The sequence below is a fragment of the Crocuta crocuta genome, unplaced genomic scaffold, assembly GCF_008692635.1.
Source record: "Crocuta crocuta isolate KB4526 unplaced genomic scaffold, BGI_CrCroc_1.0 scaffold586, whole genome shotgun sequence".
Taxonomy (NCBI): domain Eukaryota; kingdom Metazoa; phylum Chordata; class Mammalia; order Carnivora; family Hyaenidae; genus Crocuta; species Crocuta crocuta.
In genome coordinates, this window is record NW_027532407.1 from 2,363,960 (window position 1) to 2,391,169 (window position 27,210).

Below are 27,210 nucleotides of genomic sequence, written 5' to 3' on the forward strand. Positions count from 1 at the left end.
ATTTTGACTCTTTTTTTTTTTTTAATGTTTTATTTATTTTTGAGAGAGAGAGAGAGAGACAGCGTGAGCAGGGGGCGGTCAGAGAGAGAGGTAGACACAGAATCGGAAATAGGCTACAAGCTCTGAGCTGGCTGTGAGCACAAAGCCTGATGCAGGGCTTGAACCCACGAACTGTGAGATCATGACCTGAGCCAAAGTCGGACGCTTAACCGACTGAGACACCCAGGCACCACTGGCGATTTTGACTCTTAGAAAGGTTCTAACATTATAACTCTTATACTAAGGAAAGGGCAAATGTATCTTATGGTTTTGATTAGGTTGATCACTTCTGATGAAATGCAGTGTATAGAAGAGTACTATTGACAGCATGGAGAATATAGACATCTTGAGTTTTTTCTTTCAAGTGTTTAAAATTGTCAAAAATATACTTGTATGTCCAAAGTACTTTTTTTAAAAAAAAATTGTAATGTTTATTTATTTTTGAGAGAGAGAGAGAGAGAGTACAAGTAGGGAAAGGTCAGAGAGAGAGGGAGACCCAGAATCTGAAGCAGGCTCCAGGCTTTGAGCGGTCAGCACAGAGCCAGACAAAGGGCTTGAACTCACAGACTGCTCATCGTGACCTGAGCTGAAGTAGGACGTTTAATGGACTCAGCCACCCAGTAGCCCCTGACTTGAGCTTGTAAAGCCAAAAAAAAGAAAAAAAATCTACAGTATTGTTTTCACCCTTTCACTTCTCATTATATAATATTCCCACACACTATTTTCTAATAGATTTTTATTATAATTGGCTGGAAGAAATCAGTAATGCCATTTATACTATTAGAAAATTCTGAAAATATTATTACTTATAACGATGTTTTATTTTTTCCTTTTAGTGAACTTTTGGAGAAACTGTGTGTGTCATTGTACGATGTCTTCAGGCCCTTGATCATTCACGTTATTCACTTAGAGACTCTATCAGAACTTTGTGGAATTCTTAAAAATGAAGTGCTTGAAGATCATGTACAGAACAATGGTAAATAATAATTTAGAAAATTTTAAGTCTTTAAAAATTTTTTTTAATGTTTTTATTTTATTTTTGAGAAAGAGAGAGAGAAAGAGCACGCGCGGATGGGAGAGGAGCAGAGAGAGAGGAAGACACAGAATCCGAAGCAGGTTCCAGGCTCCAAGCTGTCAGTACAGAGCCCGACACAGACTTGAACCCATGAATTGTGAGATCATGCCCTGAGCTGAAGTTAGATGCCCAACTGACTGAGCCACCCAGGCACCCCAAAATTTCAAGTCTTTTTTAATTATATCTGTGGCTCAATGAATTTGAAAACCCCCTGTCTTCTACTCTCCTGACTTATATAAATTTAATATTTTTATAGCCTGGCTTGATGCCTTGTCCCTTTCTAAATCAAGATGCACCTTACTTTTTGACTAGAGGTACAAATTAAACAGGGAAAGAATTTTAAAATCTGAGCAAAATTAGTAATAAAATAATTGTAGTTACTTTTCTTTCTGGCATCTGAGATCCATAGAGAATTGTCAGTTTGGGGTTAGTCATTTCTAAAACATTTTTACCAGAATACATAAAGTCATTGACTATATTGCATCCTCTTGACTTAAAAACAAATTATTTTAGCATACATACATAATAATGACTTACCATTTTTGAAATTACAGATAAAAACAATTCTCTGAAAAGCTCTAACCATCTGATATATTCTTTAATACTGTATTTGATTTGATTGTCATTTTCCTAAAGGTACTTAGTTAGGTACCTTAAAAAAAAAACCAAACCCCTCAAGTAGTTAATTTACTGGCAGAAATTATTGTCTTCACTTTGACTTTCCTTAGGAGACACTATAGGTTTGTTATGCTTCCAGAGTTTCTTATTCTACTGCATTTACTTCATTCTAAGATGTGTATTTTCTCACATATTAATTCTCTGAATTAAATTGAGTATGTATGTTATCATGTAGTGTCTCTTAATGCCCCAGCCCCGGGAAAGCTCTTACTGAATTACTGGTTTGTCTTAACACTCTTGGCATCTCAGGAATGAAGAAATTCTATATGAACTCATATTTCATTTTAGGTTTTTACTCATTTTTCTTTGTAGAAACATGAACAGGTCATTTACTATCTGTGGGACTCCATTTATTTGTAAAATCAGAATGATACTCCCACTAATAAGCTGCTCTAACCTTCTCTCAGGATTGATCCTAAGCTGTATGCAAGATTACTTTTAAAAAGCACAAAACACCTTAAAATCCAGATTTTATTAGTCATGTTAGTAATAGAAATAATGTCACAAAGTCCGAGGAAGAAGGTATAAGAGCAAATTTATTTCCCAGTTTTCAATTTGAGGAAATTGAAAGACGTTTATTAAATTTTTTTGAGGTCTTTGAATCATACTGAAATAGAATTCTGCCACAGTCCCTGAGGCAAAACTGGTTTCTACCGTTACTAGACAATTTAGTAATATTTTTGCTTGTTTAAAGAGAGCATTTTTCTGAATATAAAGAAATGGATGATTACACTCTTTTATCAGCTGAACAACTGGGAGCGTTTGCAGCTGGAGTAAAGCAGATGCTGGAAGATGTACAAGAGCGGCTTGTCTACAGAACCCACATCTACATTCAGACAGACATCACGGGCTACAAACCTGCTCCGGGAGACTTGGCCTATCCGGATAAGTTGGTGATGATGGAGGTAGGGGCCCCTCACCCGATCTCTCCCTCAGTCGCACACACTTTTTGGATGTTTTGTACGGGCGAACGAGGATTTTTCTTTTTACTTCTCATTCAAGATGTAAAATCAAGATAAACTTGCCATAAAATCATAGGAAATAATATGAAATAAAAATTGAACAGAAATGATGTTAGGTTGTTTTTCCTTCAGGTTGTATTTTATAATTCAGTACCCTTCCCTTTTCTAGAAAATAATGTCTCAATTTTTAAATAGAATTTGTGCTCCCTGTGATTGCTCTCTCTCTTTTTTTTCTTTTTCTTTCTTTTTTAAATAAATGGCTAAGAAGAGGGTTAATAATATAGGAGCCACTATAGTCGTTGGTCACATAACCAATCATGTGTCATTCCGTCTCATAAAAACCCTGGGGGATGTCTCCTCAAAATTATACAGAATTTATGTCCAGTTTATTGTTTGAAGACTTAGATTTATCATCTCACTGATTCAGTTACATATGAATATTTTCTTTGAGTGCTGTAGAGTTTAAATAATGCTGAGGATATTAGTACTAAAACAGAATTAGAATCTAGAACTTTTATTATTATTGTTTTTTTTGAGGGGTAGAGGGAGAGCGAGAAATCCAAGCAGGCCCCACTTCCAGCATGGCTCGATATCGCTACTGTGAGATCATGACCTGAACTGAAATCAAGAGTTCAATTGATTGAGCCACCCAGGCAGCCCAGAGTCTAGAACTTTCTTAATGTAAGTTTCAAATATGAGCAAAAAGTAGAATAATACAATGAACTCTTACATTTTATTATCCCAGCTTTTACATGGCCAGTCTTATTTCACTAAGATCTCCATTACTCCCCCTCCTCACCATTAGTTATTTTTGAGCAACTTCCAAACACTTTATCAGTAAATACATCAGTTGGTAACTTTAAAAGGTAAGGGCATGTTTTATTGTTTGTAGTGAAGTCTTTTTTTCCAGTTTCATTAAAAAATAATTAGTATATATCAGTGTATAAGCCTACGGCATATAGCGTGATGATTTGATTTACATACATTATAAGATGATTATCACAGTAGGTTTAGTTAACATTCATCATCTCATATGGATAGCAATGAAAAGAAATTTCTGTAGAGGCATTCGGGTGGCTCAGTCAGTTAAGTATCCAACTCTTGATTTTGGCTCAGATCATGATCTCATGGTTTGTGAGATAGAGCCCTGCATCGGGTCTGTGCTGACACAGTGGAGCCTGCTTGGGATTCTCTCTCTCCCTCTCTCTCTGCCCCTCCCTTGCTCATGTGCACACGCTCTCTCAAAATAAATAAACATTAAAAAAAAAATTAAAAAAAAATTTATTTTTGTGTGATGAGACCCCTAAGGATCTACCTCTCAACAACCTTTCTATCTGTCATATAGCATTGGTTGTTTTTTTTTTTTTTAATTTTTAATGTTTTATTTATTTCTGAGAGAGAGACAGCATGAGCAGGGGAGGATCAGAGAGAGAGAGAGATACAGAATCCGAAGCAGCCTCCAGGCTCTGAGCTAGCCATCAGCACAGAGCCTGATGCGGGGCTTGAACCCACGAACTGTGAGATCATGACCTGAGCCGAAGTCGGATGCTTAACCGACTGAGCCACCCAGGCGCCCCAGGCCAGTTTTATTATAGAATGTGCCACATTCTGGATTTGTCTGATTGTTTTCTTCATAATTTAGATTCAGATTATACTTTTTCTTTATTTTTTTGCACGAATAGTATATAGTTGATGTTGTGTACTTGTTTATCACATCAAAGGCACATAATGTCAAGATGTTCCATAATTGGTTAATGTAGTAGTTGCTGACTTTCATTATAAAAGTGCATTACCCTCTTTGTAATTAGTGAGTAATGATGAAATGATACTTAGAGATTATGTGAGTTCCCTAGCATCTTTTTACCCAGTGGTTATTGCAACCATTAATGATCTGTGGCTGAACCAGTTATTACATTGGGAGTAACAAAATGGCAATTTTCATATTGGCCATTTCATCTACATTTATTAGCTGGCAATCTGCTGTAAAGAATTAATTTCTCTTTCTCCTTCCTCTTTTCTTACCCCTGTCCCTTGTACAGGATTCTTTAAAAGAAGTCATATAATCTGTTGTCATTATTTTATTTTTGGAGCTCAGAATTGTCCCAAATCTGACTAATGGAGGTCCCTTTTGTTAGCTTCTTTGTCCTTTTGACATGTCCGCATAATCTTTGAGGACTTTTTTCTTAAACAGTTTTATTGAATTATAGTTTATAAACTCTATAATTCACTCATTTGGGGTTTATAATTTAGTGATTTTTTAATATGTTCATGTTCATGAAAAGGTACATTTGACACCACAGTCAATTTTAGACCATTTTTATCATCTCAGAAAGAAACCCTGTACCTTTTATCTATAGTCACCCTCCTACTCCAGCCTGAGGCAAACATTAATTTCTGTCTCTAGATTGCTCTGTTCTAGACATTTCATATGAATAGAATTATATAATATATGGTGTTTTATGATGTCTTGCACTTAGAGTGTTTTCACAGTTTATCCATGTTATATATTAGTACTTCATGCCTTTTTATGGCTGGAAATCTTCCATTGTATGGATAGATCCCATTTTGTTGATCCATTTTTCCACCTACGGACACGTGGGGTGCTCCCACCTGCTGGGTGTTATAAGTAATACTGCTACAAAACATTCATGTACACATTTTTGTGTGGACATGTGTTTCATTTCGCTCCTGTATATGCCTAGGAGTGGAGTTGCTGAGTAGTATAGTAATTCTGTGTTTAATCATTTGAAGAACTGCCAGATTGTTTTCCAAAGTGGCTGCACCAGTTTACATTCCCACCAGCAGTGCAGGAGGGTTCTGATTTCTCCACCTACTTGCCAACTCCTGTCAGTATTTGACTTTTTGATTTCAACCACTTAGATATGAAGTGGTATTTTGTTGTGGTTTTGATTTGCATGTTGTCTTTGCATCATTTGTTGTCTGAGCCTTCTGTCCAGTTGTCCCACTGTCATGTGTTGAAAGACCACTCTTTCCTGTCGGATGGTCTCGGCTCCCTTATTGAAGTTAGTTGCTCATAGATTTTTTTTGTTTTATTTCTAAACTCTCAGTTTTCTTCTGTTGATCTTTATGTCAATTTTTGTGTGTCATACTGGTTTGATTATTGTTTTATAATAAATTTTGAAATTGGGAAGTATGAATTCTCTTATCTTCTTCCTTTTTAAGATTGTTTTGACTGTTTTTGGTCCATTGCATTTCCATATGAATTTTAGAATCAACTTGTCAGTTTCTACAGAGAAATCAGCTGAGATCTGGTTAGGCATTGCCTTGGATCTATCAATTAATTTGGGGACTGTTGCCATAATGTTACGTCTTCTAATCCATGAACATGGAATATTTTGAAATTATTTAGATTTTTTAAGTTTCTTTCAATGCTAGTTTTCAGAGGATAACTTTTATACTTCTTTCATTTAATTTATTCCTAAGTATTTTATTCTTTTTGATCCTAATGTAAATGGAACTATTTTCTTTTCCTTTCTTTTTCTTTTCTTTTTTTTTCAAGAGAGAGAGGCAGAGAGAGATGGACAGAGAGAACCTTAAGCAGGCTCCACACTCAGTGTGGAGCCCGATATGGGGCTCAGTCCCATGACTCTGGTATCATGACATAAGCCCAAATCAAGACTCAGATGCTTAACCAACTGAGCCACCCAGGCTCCCTGGACTTTCTTTTCTTTTTTTTTTTTATATTTATTTTATTTTTTTTGAGAGAGAGAGTGTGTGTGCGCATGCAAGTAGGGGAGGGGCAGAGAGAGAGAGGGAAAGAGAAGATCCCAAGCTGGCTCCACGCTATCAGTGCAGAGCTCAACGTGGGACTCGAGCTCAAGAGATCATGACCTAAGCCAAAATCCAGAGTTGCTTAACCAAGTGAGCCACCCAGGTGCCCCACTGGACTTATTTTCTTAATTCCCTTTTTTGATTGTTCATTGCATGTGTGTAGAAATATGTTTTGTTTTAATATATTGATCTTGTATCCTGGAACCTTGTTGGACTAGCTTATTCTAAGTTTTTTAGTGAATTCCTTAGGATTTTCTATATATGTACGTGTAAATATATATGTGTTTATGTACCTAAGATCATGTCATCTGCAAATAGATAGTTTTACTTCTTTTTTTCCAATCTTAATGCCTTTTATGTACCTCTCTTGCCTAATTGTCCTAGCTAGAACCTCAAATACAGTGTTGAATAGAAATGGTGAGACAACGGGGCACCTGGGTGGCTCAGTCAGTTAAGTATCTGACTCTTGATTTTGGCTCAGGTCATGATCTCATGGTTTGTGGGACTGAGCCCTCATCTGGCTCTGCGCTGTCAGCACAAAGCCTGCTTGGTATGCTCTCTCTCTCTTTCTGCCCCTCCCTTGCGCGTGTTACTCTCTCTCAAAATAAGTAAATAAACATTAAAAAAAAAAGAAATGGTGAAACCATGTATCCTTGTCTTATTCCTGATATCCAGGGGAAAGCATCCAGTCTTTGACCATTTAGTATGATGTTAGCTGTGGGTTATTCATACATGCCCTTTATCAGGTTGAGGAAATTCCTCCCTCCCCCTTTTTTTTTAGAGAGAGAAAGAGTGAGCAGGGGAGGGGCACAGGGAGAGAGAGGGAGAAATCTGAGTAGGCCCTACACTCAGTGTGGATCCCTGGGATCATGACCTGAGCTGAAATCAAGAGTCTATGCTCAACTGACTAAGCCATTCATGCACCCTGAGAAGGTCCCTATCTATTCTGTTCCTGGAGTGTTTTTATTATGAAATGGTGTTAGTTTTTGTCAGATGTTTTTCTGCATGTATTAGGATGATCTAGTGATTTTATTCTGTTGATATATTACATTAATCAATTTTTGAAGTTAAACCAACCTTGCATTCCTGAGATAAATTCCATTTGTTGTGGTGTGTAATTCTTTTTATAGGTTTCTGGATTCAGTTTGCTAGTATTTTGGCAAAGATTTTTGTGTACATATTTATAAGAGATACTGGTGGATAGTTCTCTCTTTTCTTGATATCTTTGTCTGGTTTTGATATCAGGGTAATACTGGCTTTGTCAGAGTTGGGAAGTATTCCCTCTTCTGTTTTTTGGAAGAGTTTGTGAAGAATTTTGGTGTTAATTTAAATGTTTGGTTGAATCCAGTGGTGAAGCAATCTGGGCTTGACTTTTCTTAGTGGGTAATTTTTGTATTCAGTCTTTTCACTTGTTATGAGTTTATTCATATTGTCTATTTCTTCTTGAATCAGTTTTAATAGTTTGTATTTTTTAGGAATTTTTCCATTTCATGTAAGTTATCTAATTTGTTGTTATACAGTTGTTCATTGTTGTTACATTTACATTTTTTTGTTTCTCTAAGATTGGTATTACTGTTCCCTCTTTATATGTGATTCCGGTAATTTGAGTCTTCTTTTTATCTTGGTCAAACTAGATTTCTTTGCCTTCTTGCACAAGATGACCCAGGTACTTATCTTTTACCTTTCTTTTTTTTAAAAATTTTTTAGTGTTTTTTATTTATTTATGAGAAAGAGAGAGAGAGAGTGTGAGCAGGAGAGGGTCAGAGAGAGAGGGAGATACAGAGTCTGAAACAGGCTTCAGGCTCTGAGCTAGCTATAAGCACAGAGCCTGACATGGGGCTTGAACCCATGAACCGTGAGATTATGACCTGAGCCGAAGTTGGACACTTAACCGACTGAGCCACCCAGGCACCCCTCTTTTACTTTTCTTGACCTAGACGTGGAGTCACCTGTTTCTCCAAGAAGTTTGGGAGGAGAGTCGTGTTTAGAAATCAAGATTTGAGTGCTAGGTGTTTTCATTGCTAGCATTGGATGTCATTACTTCTAACCTCTTTTATAGGCCAGTGGTAGAAAAAATATAATTTTAAATGTCATGAGTTTATACTGAAACCTCTAATTCAAATCCATTTCTTCTTCTTCATTTTTCCCCATTCTATATGTTTCTCTCTTCTCTCAGAAAAGAAACTGTGGCTTCCAATACCTTCCATGTATTTATTCATTTGCTCCAAGTTACAACATACTCAAAAAGAGTTTTAAAATTATACCACTAATACCATAGCTAATAAGAAACTCAGTAAATTCAAGGTTTTTTGTACTTCTTTTGGTCTTTAAATTATATCTTACCAAGATACACAATCAGATTACTTTCCAACCTATACCTTTGATTCTAACTGTTGATCTGAGGATTTTAAACTAAGAGCCAATCTCCTTAGACTCAGGATTTTGCCCACGCAAAGTTGCCATATGCATGGCCTAGGGGAACTGTAGAGTCAGATCTAGGTTCAAATTCTAGCTGTGTCAATCAGTGTCTGTTACCTAGTTACTGTGAATATGTTATTATTTGTAAAGGAGGTTTAACAATACTGGCTGTGGAGGTTTGTTGTGAGAGAAGAGATAGTGGGTAGAAAGCAGTTGACCTACTAGTCATATAGGAGATGATGGCTGTTATTTCATAACCCTTGAAATATTTAAAAACAATATTTGACTTTTTTAAGTCTTTAATAAGAAATGAGTGAAATATATAACTGATCAGTTAAAAATTATTTTTTCTTCTAAATTTTTTAAAGTTTATTTACTTATTTTGAGGTAGAGTATGAGGAGGGGAGGTGCAGAGGGAGAGTTTTTGCACTGGCAGCGCAGATCCCGACATGGGGCTTGAACTCACAAACTGTGAGATTATGACCCAAGCTGAAATCAGGAGTTGGATGCCTAACTGACTAAACCACCCAGGTGCCTCAAAATTGGTTTTTTTTTTTTTTAAGTTTAGTTTCTTCCCAGCTTTATTGAGATACAGTTGACATACAACATTATATAAGTTTAGGGTGTACAACCGTAGTGGTTTAACATATGTATACAGTGGGAAATCTTTATCACAGTAAATTAGTTAGCGTCCATCATTTCACATAGTTATGTTTTTGTGTGTGTGTACATAGTGAGACCTTAAAAAAATCTATTCTCTTAGCAACTTTCAAATATACAACACAAACTCCCCCACAACCACCAGTCTTTTCTTAGTTTCTATGAGTTTGGGTTATTTATTATTTAAAAATAAGACATTGGCTTCTTAATAAAGGTGAGTTTTGATGTTTCTGTTTTTCTGTAGTAAAATTTAAAACGAAGGGCGTTGTTCTTTCAGTTTCCCTTACCTATAAGAAGGTGACTTTTTTAATGTTTGTTTTTATTTTTGAGAGTGTGTGTGAGAGGCAGAGAGAGGTGGGGACAGAGGATCTGAAGTGGGCTCCATGCTGACAGCAGAAAGCCCCATGTGGGGCTCGAACTCACCAACTGTGAGGTCAGGACCTGAGCCAAAGTCATATGCTTAACTAACTGAGCCATCTAGGGGCCCCAGAATATGACTACTTTTTAACTTATTAAAACAAATTACATGATCCAGTTTATTTGAATATCTAAAATATTTCAAATAAAAGTGCATTTTATTTTATTTTATTATTTTTTTAAATGTTAGAGAGAGAGAATGTGTGTGACTAGGGAAGGAGCAGAGAGAGAGAGAGGAAAGAGAGACTCCCAAGAAGGCTCTGCCCTATCAGTGCAGAGTCTGATGTGGGGCTCCATCCCACAAACTGAGATTGTGACCTGAGCTGAAATCAAGAGTTAGACAATCGATTGAGCCACCAGGCACCCCTAAACAGTTATCAGTAGCAGCCTGATTATTTTATTTGAAAAGTTCCAAAGGAAATTTTCCTACCTGTAAATTTGAAAATGTTCCCTGAAATAATTTTGCTAAGTCATTACATGTTTCTAATGTATTTTTAAAAATGTAGTCTAATTTTTCCAAGATTTATAAACTATCTTACCTTAATTATTATTGGCTTACAGCAGGAGCGCTGACTTAAATTTATTAGTCTGTGAAAAATAGTTTTAAGTCCATTTCTTCCTAAGTGTAGCCTATATTCATCCCCATACCTTTTGTTCCTGAGTAATCGCTGTTGTTAAGTTATAAATGTGGCTCAGATATTATCCTGTTTCTGTTTAGACTACTTTTCCTGGATGTCACACATCCTGATTTTCTTTTCTTGTTTAATAGATTTTACTTTTTAGAATAGTTTTAGATATACAGAAAAATTGAGAAGGTAGTACAGAGAGGTCCCATGTACTCCACATCCAGTCGTCTCTGCTAATTAACATCTTATGTTAGTATGGTACATTTGCTACGGTTAATGAGCCAGTAATGATACAGTGGTATTAATTAAAGGCCATAGTTTATTTGGATTTCCTTAGTTTTTATGTAATGTCTTTTTCAATTCCAGGAACCCATTATCCCATTTATGATACTATATTGCATTTGTTTTTCATATTCTCTTAGGCTCTTCTTGCTTATGACAGTTTCTCAGACTTTCCTTGTTTTTGATGATTTTAATTTAACATTTCTGAGGAGAATTGGTTAAGTATTTTATAGGGTTTCCACCTCCCACTCCCCACCACACCCCCCGCCATTGGAATTTGATGCTTTTCTCCTGATTAGACTGGGGGGTATGTGTTTTGAGGAGGAAAACCCAAAGTACCTTTTTTAGCACATCATGTCTAAGGTAGATGCTGTCAACATGACTTATCAAGTTGTTACTGACCTTGTTCACCTAGCTGAGATAGCATTGTCAGCTTTCTTCGCTGGAAAGTTGATCTTTTTGCCCAAGCTGTGTGCTTCCTTGAGGTGCAGAGTATTTACATAAATTATTCAGAATTTTTTTTACAAGGGAAATATTTTTCCTTCTATGCATATATGTATGTATTTAATCATTTATTGATACCAGTAGGGACTTATAGATATTTATTTTATACTTTGGGTTATAGTCCACTGCTATTTAATCTATTGGTCAAATAGTTCCAACTTTGACCACTGGGAGCTCTTTCAGTTGGTTCCTGAGTCCCTTTGACATATCCCTGGCTTATAGGTTTGTTTGTATGTTTTTTGAGCACTTCCTGGTCTCCTGGCTCTGTAATGTGCTCCAGGCGCATCTGGTCTATTTCCCGGCATAGCCCTATAGTCACCATTTCTCCAAGGAGTCCTGGCATCTGTCATTGGAGAATGGTATTAGAAAACAAAGTCTAGGTGCTGGGTGTGCTCATAGCTATAGAGGGTTCCTCTTGGATCCTCTCAGCTGACAGAGCAAAGAAATACATGTATGTATACTAACCCATTCCTGTTGCTGCCCATCCTCACCAGCATATTCACTTAACTTATTTCAGTGCCTAGGCTGATAAAGGTGTAGTAAGAAGTATGTTTGTTTTAAAGCTAACAGACTTGAAATATACCAGGCTATTTGGTTTAATGCCCTCACCTATCTTATGAATATACTCCTCAGCTTTCATCCCTTCTCCTCACTTCTATTTAAATTTATATTTTGGGTAGTTATATTAATTGTTTGCAGAGTACATATATATATATAAATATATATATATATAAAATATGAAAAATCAACCATGCAGGGATCAGATACATGATAGGTAGGGCATGTAGTATTGGGGCTGTTAGTCTGTTAGTTTTTTGCCCAGCTTTTCTTATTCTGCAGGCTCATAGTAGGAATTCTTTGGCATCTGGATACTGCCAGTAATTCCAGGGAACCAATAGATAGTTCCATTTACAGGAGTTACCTTGGCATTGAAGACCATCAAGTGTATATGACAAAGACTGGATCTGTTTCTCAGCCCAATCTGGGTAATTGTGTTCTTTTCCTTGTTCCCCTCCTTTCCTTGTTGTCTTTATAGTAGTTTCATATTGCAGACAGAATGCCTCTCATAGTCTATCTAATAGGCCGTTAGGTGATGACATTACTAAAGGCCCCCTCCCAGTATAATTTAGTGACGCATTTAGTATGTTTAGTCAGTCATCACATGGCCAGTATCCTGATGCTTTCTTGTGTAGACCTTTTGGTTTAAGGACACCGCTTTTGGTAAGTATGCTTGCTTTGTTTTTCTTTTGGTGAGGGGCAGGGGTATAAAGTGATCTTCTGTGCCATCTGTGTGCCATTCAGGGATTAGCTACACTTTCTGGTTTCTGCACACAGAGTAAGAGGACTGGCCGGAGTCGGTCTCCCAAATAGTTCTCTGGCCATTCCTTTTGGCAGTAGCTAGGTTTCTGTTAGGTCTCCATTTCACTACTAACTTAGTAGTTAGTGACCTGTGTGTATTTGGTGTTATGTTTTCAGCAGTGAAGAAGGGTTGAATAGCCTTAGTCCATAAGCTAATTTTTAATAATCTGAAAAATAGCTTGCTATAGCCGTTCACACATAAAGAGAAAATGAGTTGTTTGAATTGGCCAGTTACTTGATAAAGCATTTCTGACATTCAGAATGTATCCAATCTTAAACTTTGTTTCTAAACATGAAGTTGAAAGTAGCTTTCTATATGAGCCTTGTGTGTTTGACCCTCTGGCAGATACCTGGCCATGGTTCTGACATGAGTGGTTCACAGAAGGCCATGTATGTGTTTATGAGAATAGGGACACTCTATACTAATTTAATTTTTTCACTTTCGTGGGTTGTTTTGCCTCAGTTCTCTTCATTAGTCCATTCATTTGTTAACTAGGTGGGTTTTTTTTTTTTTTTTAACTTTTTGGAAAGAATGTGTTCATATTGCTAAATACAGCCGAAAACTACACTTTAATTTTCTTCCTGATTTCTTTACACAGCAAATTGCACAGAGTTTAAAAGATGAACAGAAGAAGGTACCTACGGAAACTTCATTTTCAGATGTTCAGTTAGAGGAAACAGAGTCTAATAACCTAACAAAATCTGGTATGTTAATGTTTAAACCAACTTTTATTCATTCATTTAAGCTTTTGTTGAGGACTCATCATGTTCCAGGCATGAGAAACAGCTTGTGTGCCTTCGAGGAGCCCACACACAAGTGGGGGGAGATTGACAAGCCACAGATGTAATTCAGTGGTGACATGCCTAAAGTTATACACAGGCCACTCTTGGATCATGGACAGAGGTCATCAAAATTATGAAAGGAGATTCACATGTTCAGTGAGACATGTGGTGTCTGAAAGCTGGTTATAAAGGCAAGAACGAAGCCAGGTGAATAAGGTTGTTTGAGACAGACTAGCATGGAAGCAGGCATGCAAGAATGGAGGCCATGGGGTGCTTTGGGGAAGTCAGGAGGTTTGGGATGTTTGGACATTGTTTATTCATAGGGAAGGAGCAGATAAAACAGGCCGCGTAGGTGTCAGTGATAGCCTTGTGGGCTTTGAACTTCTTGGTAGTATAGTGTATTAGCATCTTGGTACCACCAGATATGAGTGCCTGGGACTGGGATAAAGTACTGATGGAAATGTATGGGATAGCTTGGACTATGGTGCATTTTTTGCAGGGAGCAAAACTGTCGAGGAATTGTCCTGGATGCTCACGAGTTATGTAGACAGCGAGCTGGCTTATTATCTCTCCTTCTCGCTGTAAGGGGGACAGTGAAGCTCAGCTCCTCATGGAGCCAGGATGGCCTGGGAAGGGGGTACTGAGAGTGGGAGCCTTGCAAGGGTCCCAGCTGCCTCCACGTTCCCAGGTTTAGGGCATCATCAGGTATTGTGAGTTAGTCTATGAACAGTTGATACCTCAGCCAGAGCGCCAGGCAGCCTGGATACTCCCTCTCTGGCAAAGCCATTTTATCATGCTTGCCCCATAGGGAGAGAGACCCATAGGGGGTTAAAATTTCCTCCCCTGAAATAGAATCTGTGCCATGTCTTAGTATACCTCTTGGTCCTAGTATACACCTTGGTCCTAGAAAACCTTCTCAGGAGTAATTGGAGAGACTAGATTACATTTCTGTCTTGCCAGCCCTGGTCTTGTACACTTTCCCTTTCCCCAGGAGAGTCTGTATTATTTTACCTATGCCTGGCCTGAAAATTAATAAGGCATTGTTGGCAGAACTGTAGAGACTAGTTAGGAGATTTTTTTGTTTTCCATTTGAAAGATAAAGGTGGTTTGAAGCAGGGTACTAATGAGGGATGGAGAGAAGTATATAGATGAGACTTATGGTTAGAAGCTTGAGTCAGTAGAATTTGATGTCACGCTAGATGCGGGGGCTGAGGAAGACTTAGTAGGGTCCATGTAGACAACTAAGAAGATTTGTGTATATTAATCTGGAGCCAAGCTGTTCAATATGGTAGCCACCTGCCACTGAGCATGTGAAATGTGGCTCGCCTGAATATGCTGTTAGCATGTAAAATGCACACCAAATTTCTAAGGCTTAACATGAAGAATGGAAAATACCTTATTAGTAATTTCTGATTACATGTTAAAATGGTGATATTTTAGATATATTGGGTTAAATATATTAAAACCCATTCCATTTTTTTTTTTTTTTTTGCCTTTCTCAATGTGGCATTTTAATGTGTCACATCTATGGCTCGCATTGTGTTTCTGTTGGACAGCACAGCTCTAGAGCTTTAAAGAGGAAGACTGACTTGGATATGAAGACAGTGGAGTACTTGATGCTGTGGGCCTGTATAGGATCACCCCAGCGCCCAGAATAGAGTGATAGTAACAGAAATCTGAGAGAAAAAGAGAGAGAGAGAGAGAGAGAGAGAAAAGAATCTGAAAGCAAACCTTAACAGGTGCTGACAGTAAGGAGCAAAATGGAGTGTCCTGGGCGAAGTGAGGAGGAACAGCCAGAGAGGTCAGAAGCGAGCAAGAGGGTAAGGTGTGATTGAAGCCAAAGGAGGAGGTGTTGGCAGTGTAGCTTGGGTAAACAGGTGAGAAATAGGACATCACATAGATACTGTGGTCAGAGTGGGATGCTAGGGTTTAATAATTAAGAGGTAGAATCGTTTGGAGTAATAAGAAAGTCTGTAGAAAGTAGTAAAATACTACTGAGCGCAAGTCTTGAGAAAATCTGTCTGTAGGGTTGGGGGTGCAGGGATGGAAATGAAGGTCTTTGGAATTGGGAGGGTCAGGGACAGCCATATGGTTGTTTGTATGATTATTGATGGTACTTACAATGGTGATGGAATTTGGGATGGAAAAAGCAAGACTGAGTCAAATGGCAGGGGGGGCAAACAAAGAGTATAATCCCTTTTCTCAGTTCTTGGTATGCCGGCAGTGAGAATGAGAAGCCTCCAAAGTGAGGGCTTTGAACAACATGGCATTCCTGTAGTAGAACTAGGTGTCCCGGCCACTGTGAGGAACCATTGTGTGAAGAGGCTGATTATCAGTGTCTTAAAAAGGATAGGCTGTTCTCTGCGTAGGGCGGGTGAGGGGAGGGTGGGCTCAGGGACGATGCTGGAGGGAGACCACCGGAGGCTGAGGGAGAAGCCCTGTTACTTGGCTTTGTTCCTCTCTTTATTCTATTGGGGCAGCTAGTAGACACTTGCCTTTTGATGGTTTGCCACGTAAGTAAACTTTTCCTGTGTCAGTTGTTGTAATGTTAACTATACTTCACAGGAAAGTGAAAAAATAAGCCAACTTCTGGCTTTAAAGTACTTAAAATAGATTTGTTTCACTAAACTTTTATTTGGGGGTAATTTTTTGGCTCTTTATTTTGAAGGAGGGGTCTTGCAGACATAATAGATACTTAATCTCCTAAATATTCTTTGATGAAATTTGTCTAGCTTATTCTTTTTAAGGAACATCATATAAAGTTATTTTAGTTTAAAGTACGGCCCCATAGAAGGGCTTTTGAAATGACACAGGTATTACATGCTTTTGAAAAGCAGAAAATTAAGCTTACAGAATTATAAAATGAAAGCACTAACCCACAACATTCTCCTCTTTGTTTTCACTCAAAACTCTATATACCACAGTCTCTGGACCTCCTTCTAAGCATAGGCAGTTCTGCCTCTTTTTTAAAAAAGGGAATTATGTTTTACTTGGCTATACTTTTATTTTTTTATTATTGAAAAGATTTCAAATACACAGAAAAGTAGAAAAAATGACACAATGAACAGTGCCTACCAGTACCCACCACCTGGTTTAAGACTTCACATTTTATCACATTACATACACATATATTCTATTGCCAATCGTTTTATTATATATATATATTTTTTTTAAGTTTACCTATTTACATAACCTCTACACTGAATGTTGGGCTCAAACTCATGACCCCAAGATCAAAAGCCATATGCTCCTCTGACTGAGCCAGCTGTGTGCCCCAATCTTTTGCTAAATCATTTTAATGTAAATTATTGACATCATTGCCAGTTTACTCTTGAGTATTTCATCATCTCTCCAGAAAGTAAGGACATCTCTTACATAACCATAAACCATGACTGCACTAAAACATTTAATAAAGTTTCCTAATGCCCTCCCCATATTTCATTCTCCCCTCTTGTTCCAAAGTGTTATCTTAGCTTTGCTTTTGTGGCTCATTTCAACTCTGATCTCTTGAGCCAAAACAGTTGTGCTTTCCTTACAAAGCCAACCAAGCCCCGCTCCGTCTCCTCCTCACCCTCAGCAGTGTCTGACCTGTCGTGGAGAGAAGGGGGACAATTCTCTTCACCTGGAAAGTGTATAGACTGAGGAGGCCTATGTAATACAGCTCAGATCATGGAAAGCAGGTCGTCAGGCAAACCAGCTTTGAAATTTTTCTGTTTAACACTGCTTTGTTTTCTTGTCATTCCTCCACCTCCATAGGCTCCCACTTGCTTCCACGTGACTACATACAGATCTACCTCCTTTTTGTATAATGTGTATATATTGTTCATTTATTCCATAAAGATTATTGATCACAGTTTGGGGATAGCTATTTGAGCTAAGCATATATATGAGGCTAGAATGTGTGTATATCACACATTGTAATCAGTGGCATTGGGGTAATCTTGTTGCATTTTTTTTTTTTTATGATTTCGTTTTTCTTTTTCTTTTTTTTAAATTAAGTAAAGTGTACCCCCAACATGGAGCTCGAACTTATGAATTCAAGAGTTCCATGCTCCATGCCAGGTGCTCCCCGTTGGCATTCTTGATTAAAGGTGAAAAAAACTAGAAAAAATGGATGCCTCTAGGTATTGATAACTAGCAAGAACAAACAGGTTATAGTTGCCATGCAAATAAGACAGACCTCTCTATGTGTGTGTGTGAAATGTGTCTTCTTTTCCATTTGGGTTTTTAGGTTCAACAGAATCCCTCAATCCTAGACCACAGACCACAATTTCTCCAGCAGATCTTCATGGAATGTGGTATCCTACAGTTCGAAGAACTCTTGTGTGTCTCTCCAAATTGTACAGATGCATAGATGTATGTGTGTAAATTCTGTATCTTCACTGTAAATTGCTTGTTCTTTCATGTGAAATTTTTTAATTTTAATTTTAAGATATTGATGTACTATTTTGTTGGTATTAAATTCAAATCATATGATTTTTCAGTATAGAGGTAAGGTTAAGCTCAGTCTAAATTAGGAATTCTTAACCTGTGCATTCTAGAGACCCTTAGAATTCACTAGTGGCCTTTGAGGAGTGTGGGCAAAATTGTGTATGTATGTTTATATTTGTGTGTATATTTGTGTAGTTCTGAGAAGGCTTTTATTCCTTTTTATAGGGATCTATGACCACATACTTTTTAAAACTACTAGTTAAGTCATCTGTTTTAGTTTAGTTTGTAGATAAGGAAAAAGACATGCAGAAAGGTTAAGCGACATGTCCAGTGTCACATGGGCATAATATACATTTAGTATTAAATTTATTATTAAATGCATCTACATTAGTTTTGTACTCCATTTAAATCAGCATCCTTGATAAGTGGTGTTAAGGTTGCATGTGTTTCTAATCATGGGATTAATTTTAGTTATTTGCTGAAATTAGCAGTCCTTTTTTTTTAAGCACCAACTTAAACACTGCATTGATTTTAGGTAAGAGTTATTGTATACATTCCAGAATGTTTAATATGATTAATATAGATGCATAGTGATGGGTGATTATCAATCTTGAAAGATTAGATTTGTCTACATTTTTTTCCTAAGAAGTTGCTGCTGAACTAGTTTATAAGATTCAGTGTTCTTTTGTTTTGTTTAAGTTTTATTTATTTAAGTAATTTCTATACCCAACATGGGGCTTGAACTTACCTCCCAAGATTAAGAATTATAGGCTCCTCTGACTGAGCCAGCCAGGCAACCCTAAAATTCAGTGGTTTTACTTTAAATTGTGTAACAACTCCAATAGCGTATAAAGAGAAAAGTGATTAAATACAACAGCTATGTAATTAATTGTCCAGATGCTACTGTTGCTTAAGAATATAGTTCAAAAGGGGTGTGTATATTCTCTCTACCCCCTGCATAGAGATACATTTTTTTAGAACTTGGTTTACTGAGGCTTTGTTTTAAAGTTGATTTTATTGAGTTTAAGAAAAGCCTCAACATAATGAAGTCACAGCTCCATGGGGTCAGAACCACATATGCCTTGTCCACCCACCACTACCCATCTGGCTCTTAGCACAGAGCCTGGCATGAAATAGGTGCTCAGGAGATGTTGTCGAAAGGTCACATGAGTGTCTTGAGAGATGCAAACTACAAAACTATGTATTGGTCTAGAAATAGGAATATGAGTAGGAAATTCCAGGAGGAATATTGCCAATAATATAACTTAATTCAGTGGATGAGGGTAAGCAAGCATTCGTTGTTCGTTGTACTCAGCATACAATTTTTCTTTTTCCTGTGTTGTGAAACACGTCAGGGTAATGTTTTTCTTTTATTTCACCAGAGGGCAGTGTTCCAAGGATTATCCCAGGAAGCCTTGTCTGCCTGCATTCAGTCACTACTTGGAGCATCAGAGTCTATCAGCAAAAACAAGGTTTGATGAAGTGTTAGGTGAAATCTTGTTACCTATAACAGTATTGTTCAATACAGCATTTATTTATAGGCACAGAAATTTAAAGCCATTTTGGCAGTAGGATATGTTTCTTTAATATGATTTAATTTTGAGGCCCTTTAAGAGAAGCTAGAACAGTTGACCCTTGAACAGCACAGGAGTTACGGGGCACAGGTCCCCCCACAAAGTTGAAAATCTATGTAGAACTTTTGATTCCTCAAAACACTGAACTACTGATAAATAGCCTTTTGTTGACTGGAAGCCTTACTGATAACATAGTCAATTAGCACATTTTGGATGTTACATGTATTATGTACTGGATTCTTAACATAGAGTAAGCTAGAGAAAAGAAAATGTTATTAAGAAAGTCACGGGGAAGAGAAAATAACATTTACATTACTGTCCTCTAAAAACATGCACGAGTTTATAAGTGGACCAGTGCAGTTCAAACCATGTTGTTCAAGACTCAGTTGTATTTTGTTATAGTGCTAAGTAAAGACTACGCTGTATGAAAGAGTGCCAACTTTGCTAAAGTACCAAAAATGGTACTTAGGTTATGCATTCTGTAGGATAAAGGTTTCTTATTATAGCCTTAGAAACTGGGAAGGTAGTAGATTTCCTGTTTCCCTGGAAGACCAAAACTGTTTTCAAGGAAACATAGCCATTTATAATCATCCTTCAGTGATGGTTTTAAATAGTTGAATGGAGGAAACCAACCAAGTCTATTTGGAAGACAAGCAGTTGTGGCCAGTGGGTTGCACGACTGGAAGTAGTGGCCATGACTTTGTGACTTCCAGTTGTTAATCAAGAAGGCATCTTGGGCTGAAGCCTGCTCCCAAGGCCTCTGAGATTTTTTTACAGCCTGGTCAGAAGTGTTGCTCTTTTTAACCCTCTGTTACAACACCTTTTGCCCCTGGGGAGGGAGCTGTGGGAGGTGTTTCCAGGGGAACTGTTTTGTTGCTGGAGTATTCAGGTTTTAGATAAATTAGTCACACACACACACACACACACACACACACACACACACACACCCCCCCCTCCNAATTTTGGATTATTTTGCTAGGAAAGTTGGACCTCTGTTTGTGACCACGGCATTCTTCCACTCATGGAATGGAGGGTCAGAATGTTTGTATGCTAGAAAGAGGATGGAAAGTTAGTTGTAGACAGGCAGATTTAAGTTTTAAAAAGTGATTCAAAGTCTGAGCTCTTACATTTCTTGAAATATGTGAAATCAGGAAAGACATTCTAATATTAGGTAAATGGTTAAATAAATCATGGCATATTCCATATAGTAGACTATTACATGGCCATTAAATTTTTTAATGAAGCAATAACATTCAACTTAAATACGTTAAGGCAAAAAAAGGGATACAAATCAGATATACAGTATGACTTTATGTGGTAAAAATGCAGCAAAACAATAACATTGAAAGCTTTTGGGGGACTATGGATGATTTTTCCCTTCTTTTCTCTATACTTTTCTTACTTTCCAGATTTTCTAGAATGAGCATGTATTTCTTAGATCATCAGGAAAAAAATGACCTAATTTATTTATTTTTTTAATTTTTTTATTTTTTTTAAATGTTTTATTTATTTCTAGGAGAGAGACAGCATGAGTAGGGGAGGGTCAGAGAGAGAGGGAGTCACAGACTCTGGAACAGGCTCCAGGCTCTGAGCTGGCAGTCAGCACAGAGCCCGACGTGGGGCTCGAACCCACGAACCGTGAGATCATGACCTAAGCGAAAGTCGGACGCTTAACCAACTAAGCCACCCAGGCGCCCCAAAAATGACCTAATTTAAAAATAAGTTTATAGTCTTAGGTCTTATACACACTGTCCTCTTTTTAAAGGGAGGAGTGAAGGGGTTTTTGATTCTTTAATCCTTCCCCTGTGAGGCTGTGCTATTTTATCTAGTTTTGCTTCCTACATATTATAAGGGGTTTAAGTATGTATGAGGAAGCCCTCTATGTGGTGTTAGCTAATTTATTTTCATTCCTGAGTTTGCACTTTTGCCTTTCAAGAAAATGATCACTTAGTGTCTGAGCTTTTTAAGGCAAGAAATTGTTCTTCCGTACTTAAATTGAGCACCTAGTATATCAGTAAATTACTAACATGATAGTATTTGCTGGATAACAGCTTTAGTAAAGCCAGTTTGCATTGTACTATTTTTGCCCCTTAGAGTTGTTAGGTTTTTGAAAAATAGAGCAAGTGTTCAGAATGTGTAGTGTTTCCTGGTTATTTAATGCTCTGTGTGCCGGAGTGCAAAGTGACTTTCCATCAATAAATCATACTTCTGTATTGATTATGAGTTGATTTAGAAGGAAGGAAGAGAGGGAGAGACCAGAGAGGAGTTATTTTGCTTAATAACCCCTTTAAAATTTTTCTTCTGTACTGAAGGACTTTTTTCTTTTCCTAGTATAGTATAACATTGTTAGAAATATTTTCAGAGTAAGATTCTGTCTTGAATAAGTGGCAAGAACGAACAAACACAGCCTTGCTTTTGTTAATACACAGACTTTTTCCTGAAATGAAAGTTATCATTTTTCACTGTTTCAGGATTGGGACTGAGCTTTGGCAATGAAGCTTGAAACATTAGGCTGTTCTGGACGGGCCCTAACAGGGCAGATGCTGGTGCAGCCACTCTCTCTCTCTCTTTTTTAATTTTTTAATTTACATCGAAGTTAGTTAGCGTATAGGGTAACAATGATTTCAGGAGTATATTCCCTAATACCCCTTACCCATTTAGCCCATCCCCCTCCCACAGCCCCTCCTGCAGCCCTCTGTTCTCCATATTTAAAGAGTCTCTTAAATTTTATTCCCCTCCCTGTTTTTATATTATTTTTGCTTCCCTTCCCTTATGTTCATCTGTTTTGTATCTTAAAGCCCTCATATGAGTGAAGTCATATGATACTTGTCTTTCTCTAATTTTGCTTAGTCTAATACCCTCTAGTTCCATTCATGTAATTGCAGATGGCAAGATTGATTCTTTTTGATTGCTGAGTAATACTCTATTGTATATATATACCACATCTTCTTGATCCATTCATCCATTGAAGGACATTTGGGCTCTTTCCATACTTTGGCTATTGTCCATAGTGTCCGGTGCAGCCTCTCCCAGGGTGTAGGCAGGCAGGGCTGTGTCGGTGGGAGGGTAATCCACAATGGTAGCCCCAGCTCATTTCTCATTAGGAAACTCCTTTTGTACTTTTGTGTAAATGTATTTCTGATATTCTGGATATTGAAACCACTTTGACCAAATAATGAGAGCCATATTATTTGACGAGAAGCTAGAAAGCTATGTGAGAGGTCAGAATCATGCTCATGCTTCGAACTTCCTGCTCTGTGCTGAGGTTGGGTCACTCCATCTCTTCTGTTTCTGAACCAAGTTAAAGTAGATTTGATTTCTTTCTCTAAATGTGTTAACCTTCCAACCTTTGGTCTGATTTACTTCCTTGGATTGACCAAGTAAATAGAGTGGATGGCCATGTAAGTGTTAGCAGCAATATTTTTCCAGAGAATTCTAACATGGGTAACATGGGAAGAGTTTATTGCACAGCAAAGGAGCATGGGTACATATGGATAGGATAAGGGCCACGAAGTTAGGTAGATTAATGTTGATTAATAACACATGTGTTTTGTATGTTTTTAATTTAATCTGTGGTAATACCCGTTTTTCTGTCTTACAATTTAGACTCAGATTGATGGACAACTTTTCTTAATTAAGCACCTTTTGATCCTTCGTGAACAGATTGCTCCATTTCATACCGAATTCACCATTAAGGAAATTTCCCTGGACCTCAAGAAAACTAGAGGTACTTTATTGTCCTGGCTGGCACAGTTGGGTGTGTTTGACCTGTCCAAATGTGTCAGCAAGGGTCATAGGTTTATTTTATGTTCATCTGCAATTGTTTTGCATGCTCTGCTTGCTAAGCTTGTTACTTGTTCGTACTAAGCTGAGCTGTCAGCGTCCTAATTACATCTAACTTGCTGTATTTTCTTTATGAAGGGAGCTGTATCTGAGCATTTCAGTTTGTAATATAGTGTTACTTCTCTTTGACTCTGCCACATATCACCATAACCAGTTAAAAAATGAAAAATCAGTGTAACAACTACTTACAGTGTCAGCTAATTGGAGCAATTTTAAACATTGAGTAGAGTTTGTTAGTTCATGAAAATTCAGGAAGCCAGCTGGGTGAAATGGAGGAGTACTTATCTAAGAGTCTGAAAGAGTTGGGTTCTGTTCCTGGCCCATCATTTCCTGGCTCTTATGTGATCTCGGATGGGGGTTTTAGCTTTTCTGTCCCAGGTGAAATGAGCAGAATCAACTTGTCATGATAATTTCACCAGGTTATTGATATCATTAAGCATGAAAATGTATGTTTAAGTGCTTTATAAGCTCTAGGTGCTTAAATAAGCCTAATTGGTATTATTAAATCAGCTAGTTGTTAAATAATTAAGTGGATAGGGGTTCTGAATTGTTAATAGACATTGAATCATTTTGGGAAAGATGATTCATCCCTCCTGATGATTTGTCTCTGACTGGATTAGCAAGAGACCTGACTTCTGAAAGATCATAAAATAGTTATTTTCTAAGATGTTGGTTTTAAGTGGTTCAAGATATACAGTACTAAGAATATCCCTGGTTTCCCCTACTTACAAATTTTTCTAAACTTTATCTTTTCTTAACCATTTCCAAGAGAATTAAGCTCCACTGCCTTAAGCCCTTGTTTATATAATGAACTTCTCTCTTAAAAATTGAGGGAATTGAGAAAATAGTTACTCACATGATTTCCTGTACTCTGTGGTTTAGGAGCACTCCAAACACAGGATTTGCATGGGTGGCTGGTTGTTAGTTCCCTAATGACTGTGCTTGTAAAATAGCGGGCTTGATCTAATTCACCTGAGAACCAAAGTGGTCTCTTCCATGAGCCATGTTACAACAGTTTACTCTTTCTTTTCCTAATGCCCCTCCTTTTCACCACAGAGAATACCTTTTGGTTTTGTTGGAATTTGAATAGTAAGCCTGTGTGTTATTTATATATTTTATGATTTATTTATTTTTTAATGTTCATTTTTGAGTGAGAGAGAGAGATACACACAGACTGTGAGCAGGGGGAGGGGCAGAGAGCGAGGGAGACACAGATTCCGAAGCAGGCTCCAGACTCTGTGCTGACAGCTCAGAGGGTCTCAAACCCACGAACAGTGAGACCTGAGCCGAAGTTGGACATTTAACTGACTGAGCCACTCAGGCGCGCCTATTNATTTTTTTAGAACTTATTCTCATCAGAGGCTTCCATCCCCCAACTGGTCTAGTTGATTCCCTTCAGCCCTTTCAGTGTGAAGCACAGGAATAGTGTTCTAACCTTGAAGAGTGTGAGGGGCTGCTGGTCCTTAATTTTTTTTAAGTGATGGAATAAAGTAGGGCTGATCTGCTTTCTCTCACTTATTTCCTAATCCATAATTTGTTACTACTTCCTTAGTTCTGGTATAGATCCACTGAAGTGTGAGAAAATGAAATGCCCTAAGATTTTTAGCAAATACTGGTTTAAAGTATGTTTTCCCTAAAACATCATAAAGCCTATATAATCCTATCATATACTGATTTGATTCTATTTATCACAGTCTTTTAGGTTATCTCGTAGAAAAGACAGCAGAAACAAGGAGCCATTTACCAAAGCTTTACTCTCAGTGCCCAGTGTGACAGAGATCTTTTTCAGTCAGATTGGGGTGCGGGCAGAAGGCACTGCCGTGTGCCATGTGCGTGCTGGGAACACCAGCGGCGGGGCATTCGGTGCTTTGCTTTCTGCAGCGTGGCAAAGCGAAGATGTATCTTTTCTGACTATCACTCTAGGATACTTGCTGTCCCTACTTTGAAACCTCTAACCTCTCATGACTAACATTATATCTTATTGCATTTGAACATCGATGAGACCTCAGTTAGTACATTCCACAGATTCTAGTTGGTCTGGAGGTTGAGGGGTCAATACGTCCTTTTGGTGTTTTCCTTCTGGCTGACACGTGAGCTTATTCACTCTGCTTTTCAAATGAATAAACTTCTGTGCCAGGCAGAATCCTAACAAACGAAGCTGGGTAAGTATGTGAAGTTTTTTTTTTTTTTGAAAAACATATTTAGCACCCTAAAAGTATAGCAGTGAAATTTTAAGGTATCAATTACCATTTATCTTTTTTTTTTCTGTAAATGAATAATTGAGAGTAATAATCATGTCACAAGTCTGGCTTCTGGAAAATAACTGTGTGTGGGTACTGTAGCTGTGGTTGACACTAATCTCACGCTCCCCCATTCATGGAGGTGAGGTGGTACAAAGGAAACTTCTCCAGCTTCGGTAACAGAGAACTAGTGTATATTAACACGCTGAAACAGTAACTCAGCTTTTCTCTTAAAACTGTACATGTTCACTGGATGAGTCATTTTGTTTCGCAGATGCAGCATTTAAAATCCTGAACCCCATGACTGTCCCAAGATTTTTTAGGCTGAATAGCAACAATGCCTTGATAGAGTTCTTGTTGGAGGTGAGAAGGAGTCTGTTTCATTGGTGGTGGGAGATAAACGGCATTCTTGACATGTCTGGTCATTTCTTGGCACATAAAAACGGGAGGAAATTGTCGTCTTCTTTTTAAGGGTACTCCTGAGATAAGAGAACATTACCTTGACTCTAAAAAAGATGTAGACCGGCATCTGAAATCGGCCTGCGAGCAGTTTATTCAGCAGCAGACCAAGCAGTTTGTAGAGCAGCTGGAGGAGTTCATGACAAAGGTAGAGACCTTGGTGCATACTTGCTAAAGTAATTTTGAATCCTTCCTTAGATTTCCTTTTGAATTACCCTCTTGTGAAAACTCTGGCAGGAGACAGTAATAGTAAGCCCAAATCTTAATGATTCCGTCTAGGAAATCACCGTGTTTCCTATTACGGAAGCTTTTTGGTTTGGACTTTTAGAGGTGGTTGCACAGTTTTTGGTTTTTAAGAGTGCAGATGTTGACTCCTAGCCAAAACCCATCAGCTGGCGAATGCTAGCAATGAAAAAAATCAGATTATGGGGTACTTTGACTTTCCTGTTTCAACCTAATTGTTGTTTTGTTTTAATACTTAAGTACTGTTACGAAGGACTTCATAAAAATGCTTAGAAAGTCTTGAAATTAGCTTTCATTTATTAAGCCTCTGCTGTCTGTCTGGACATGTATTAGAGGACATTATAATTATTAAGAATTAAATAATTAAAATATGACAGCCCTTTCTCTCAAATTTACTTACCCACGTCCTAACTGGGGAGACAAGATGTATCTTTGAAACGACCAGGAGACAACGAAGTGAATTAGCAGTAATCTTTTTTCTGGGGCCATCAACGCTAATCTGCCTGAAGCCTGTGATTTTTGTTCGAAAGACAGAAGATACTTGTTTTTAAAAATAATAATAAATACCAAAAAAGCAATATAGAAATGTTAAAGCAGTCAAGCTACTCTTTTGTTTATCACTGGCATCATGGTACATGTTTACTGGATTTTAGTCCATTCATATTAAGTATTTGGAGTATATGTGTTTTTCCCCCACAGCATAAATTTAAAAAGAAAATGGTGGAAATGTTTCCTGCTGGGTTTTGATTTTTAAAAAATGGCACAAGTACTGATACTTTGTAATTTACAGGCAAGTCGTCATAGTTTTCGCTGAAATTATCCTTA

General features: G+C 37.7%; 1 protein-coding gene across 1 annotated transcript in view; it reads left to right on the forward strand.

Moving 5' to 3' along the window:
- Window positions 1-27,210, forward strand: part of COG3 (component of oligomeric golgi complex 3) — a 64,599-nt gene that overhangs the window by 21,602 nt on the left and 15,787 nt on the right. The window contains exons 12-19 of the mRNA XM_077778752.1: window positions 876-1,015; window positions 2,537-2,697; window positions 13,412-13,517; window positions 17,827-17,951; window positions 19,409-19,498; window positions 23,207-23,327; window positions 25,958-26,046; window positions 26,156-26,290. Coding sequence (XP_077634878.1) covers window positions 876-1,015; window positions 2,537-2,697; window positions 13,412-13,517; window positions 17,827-17,951; window positions 19,409-19,498; window positions 23,207-23,327; window positions 25,958-26,046; window positions 26,156-26,290 — 967 coding nt within the window. The remainder of the gene's footprint in view (window positions 1-875; window positions 1,016-2,536; window positions 2,698-13,411; window positions 13,518-17,826; window positions 17,952-19,408; window positions 19,499-23,206; window positions 23,328-25,957; window positions 26,047-26,155; window positions 26,291-27,210) is intronic.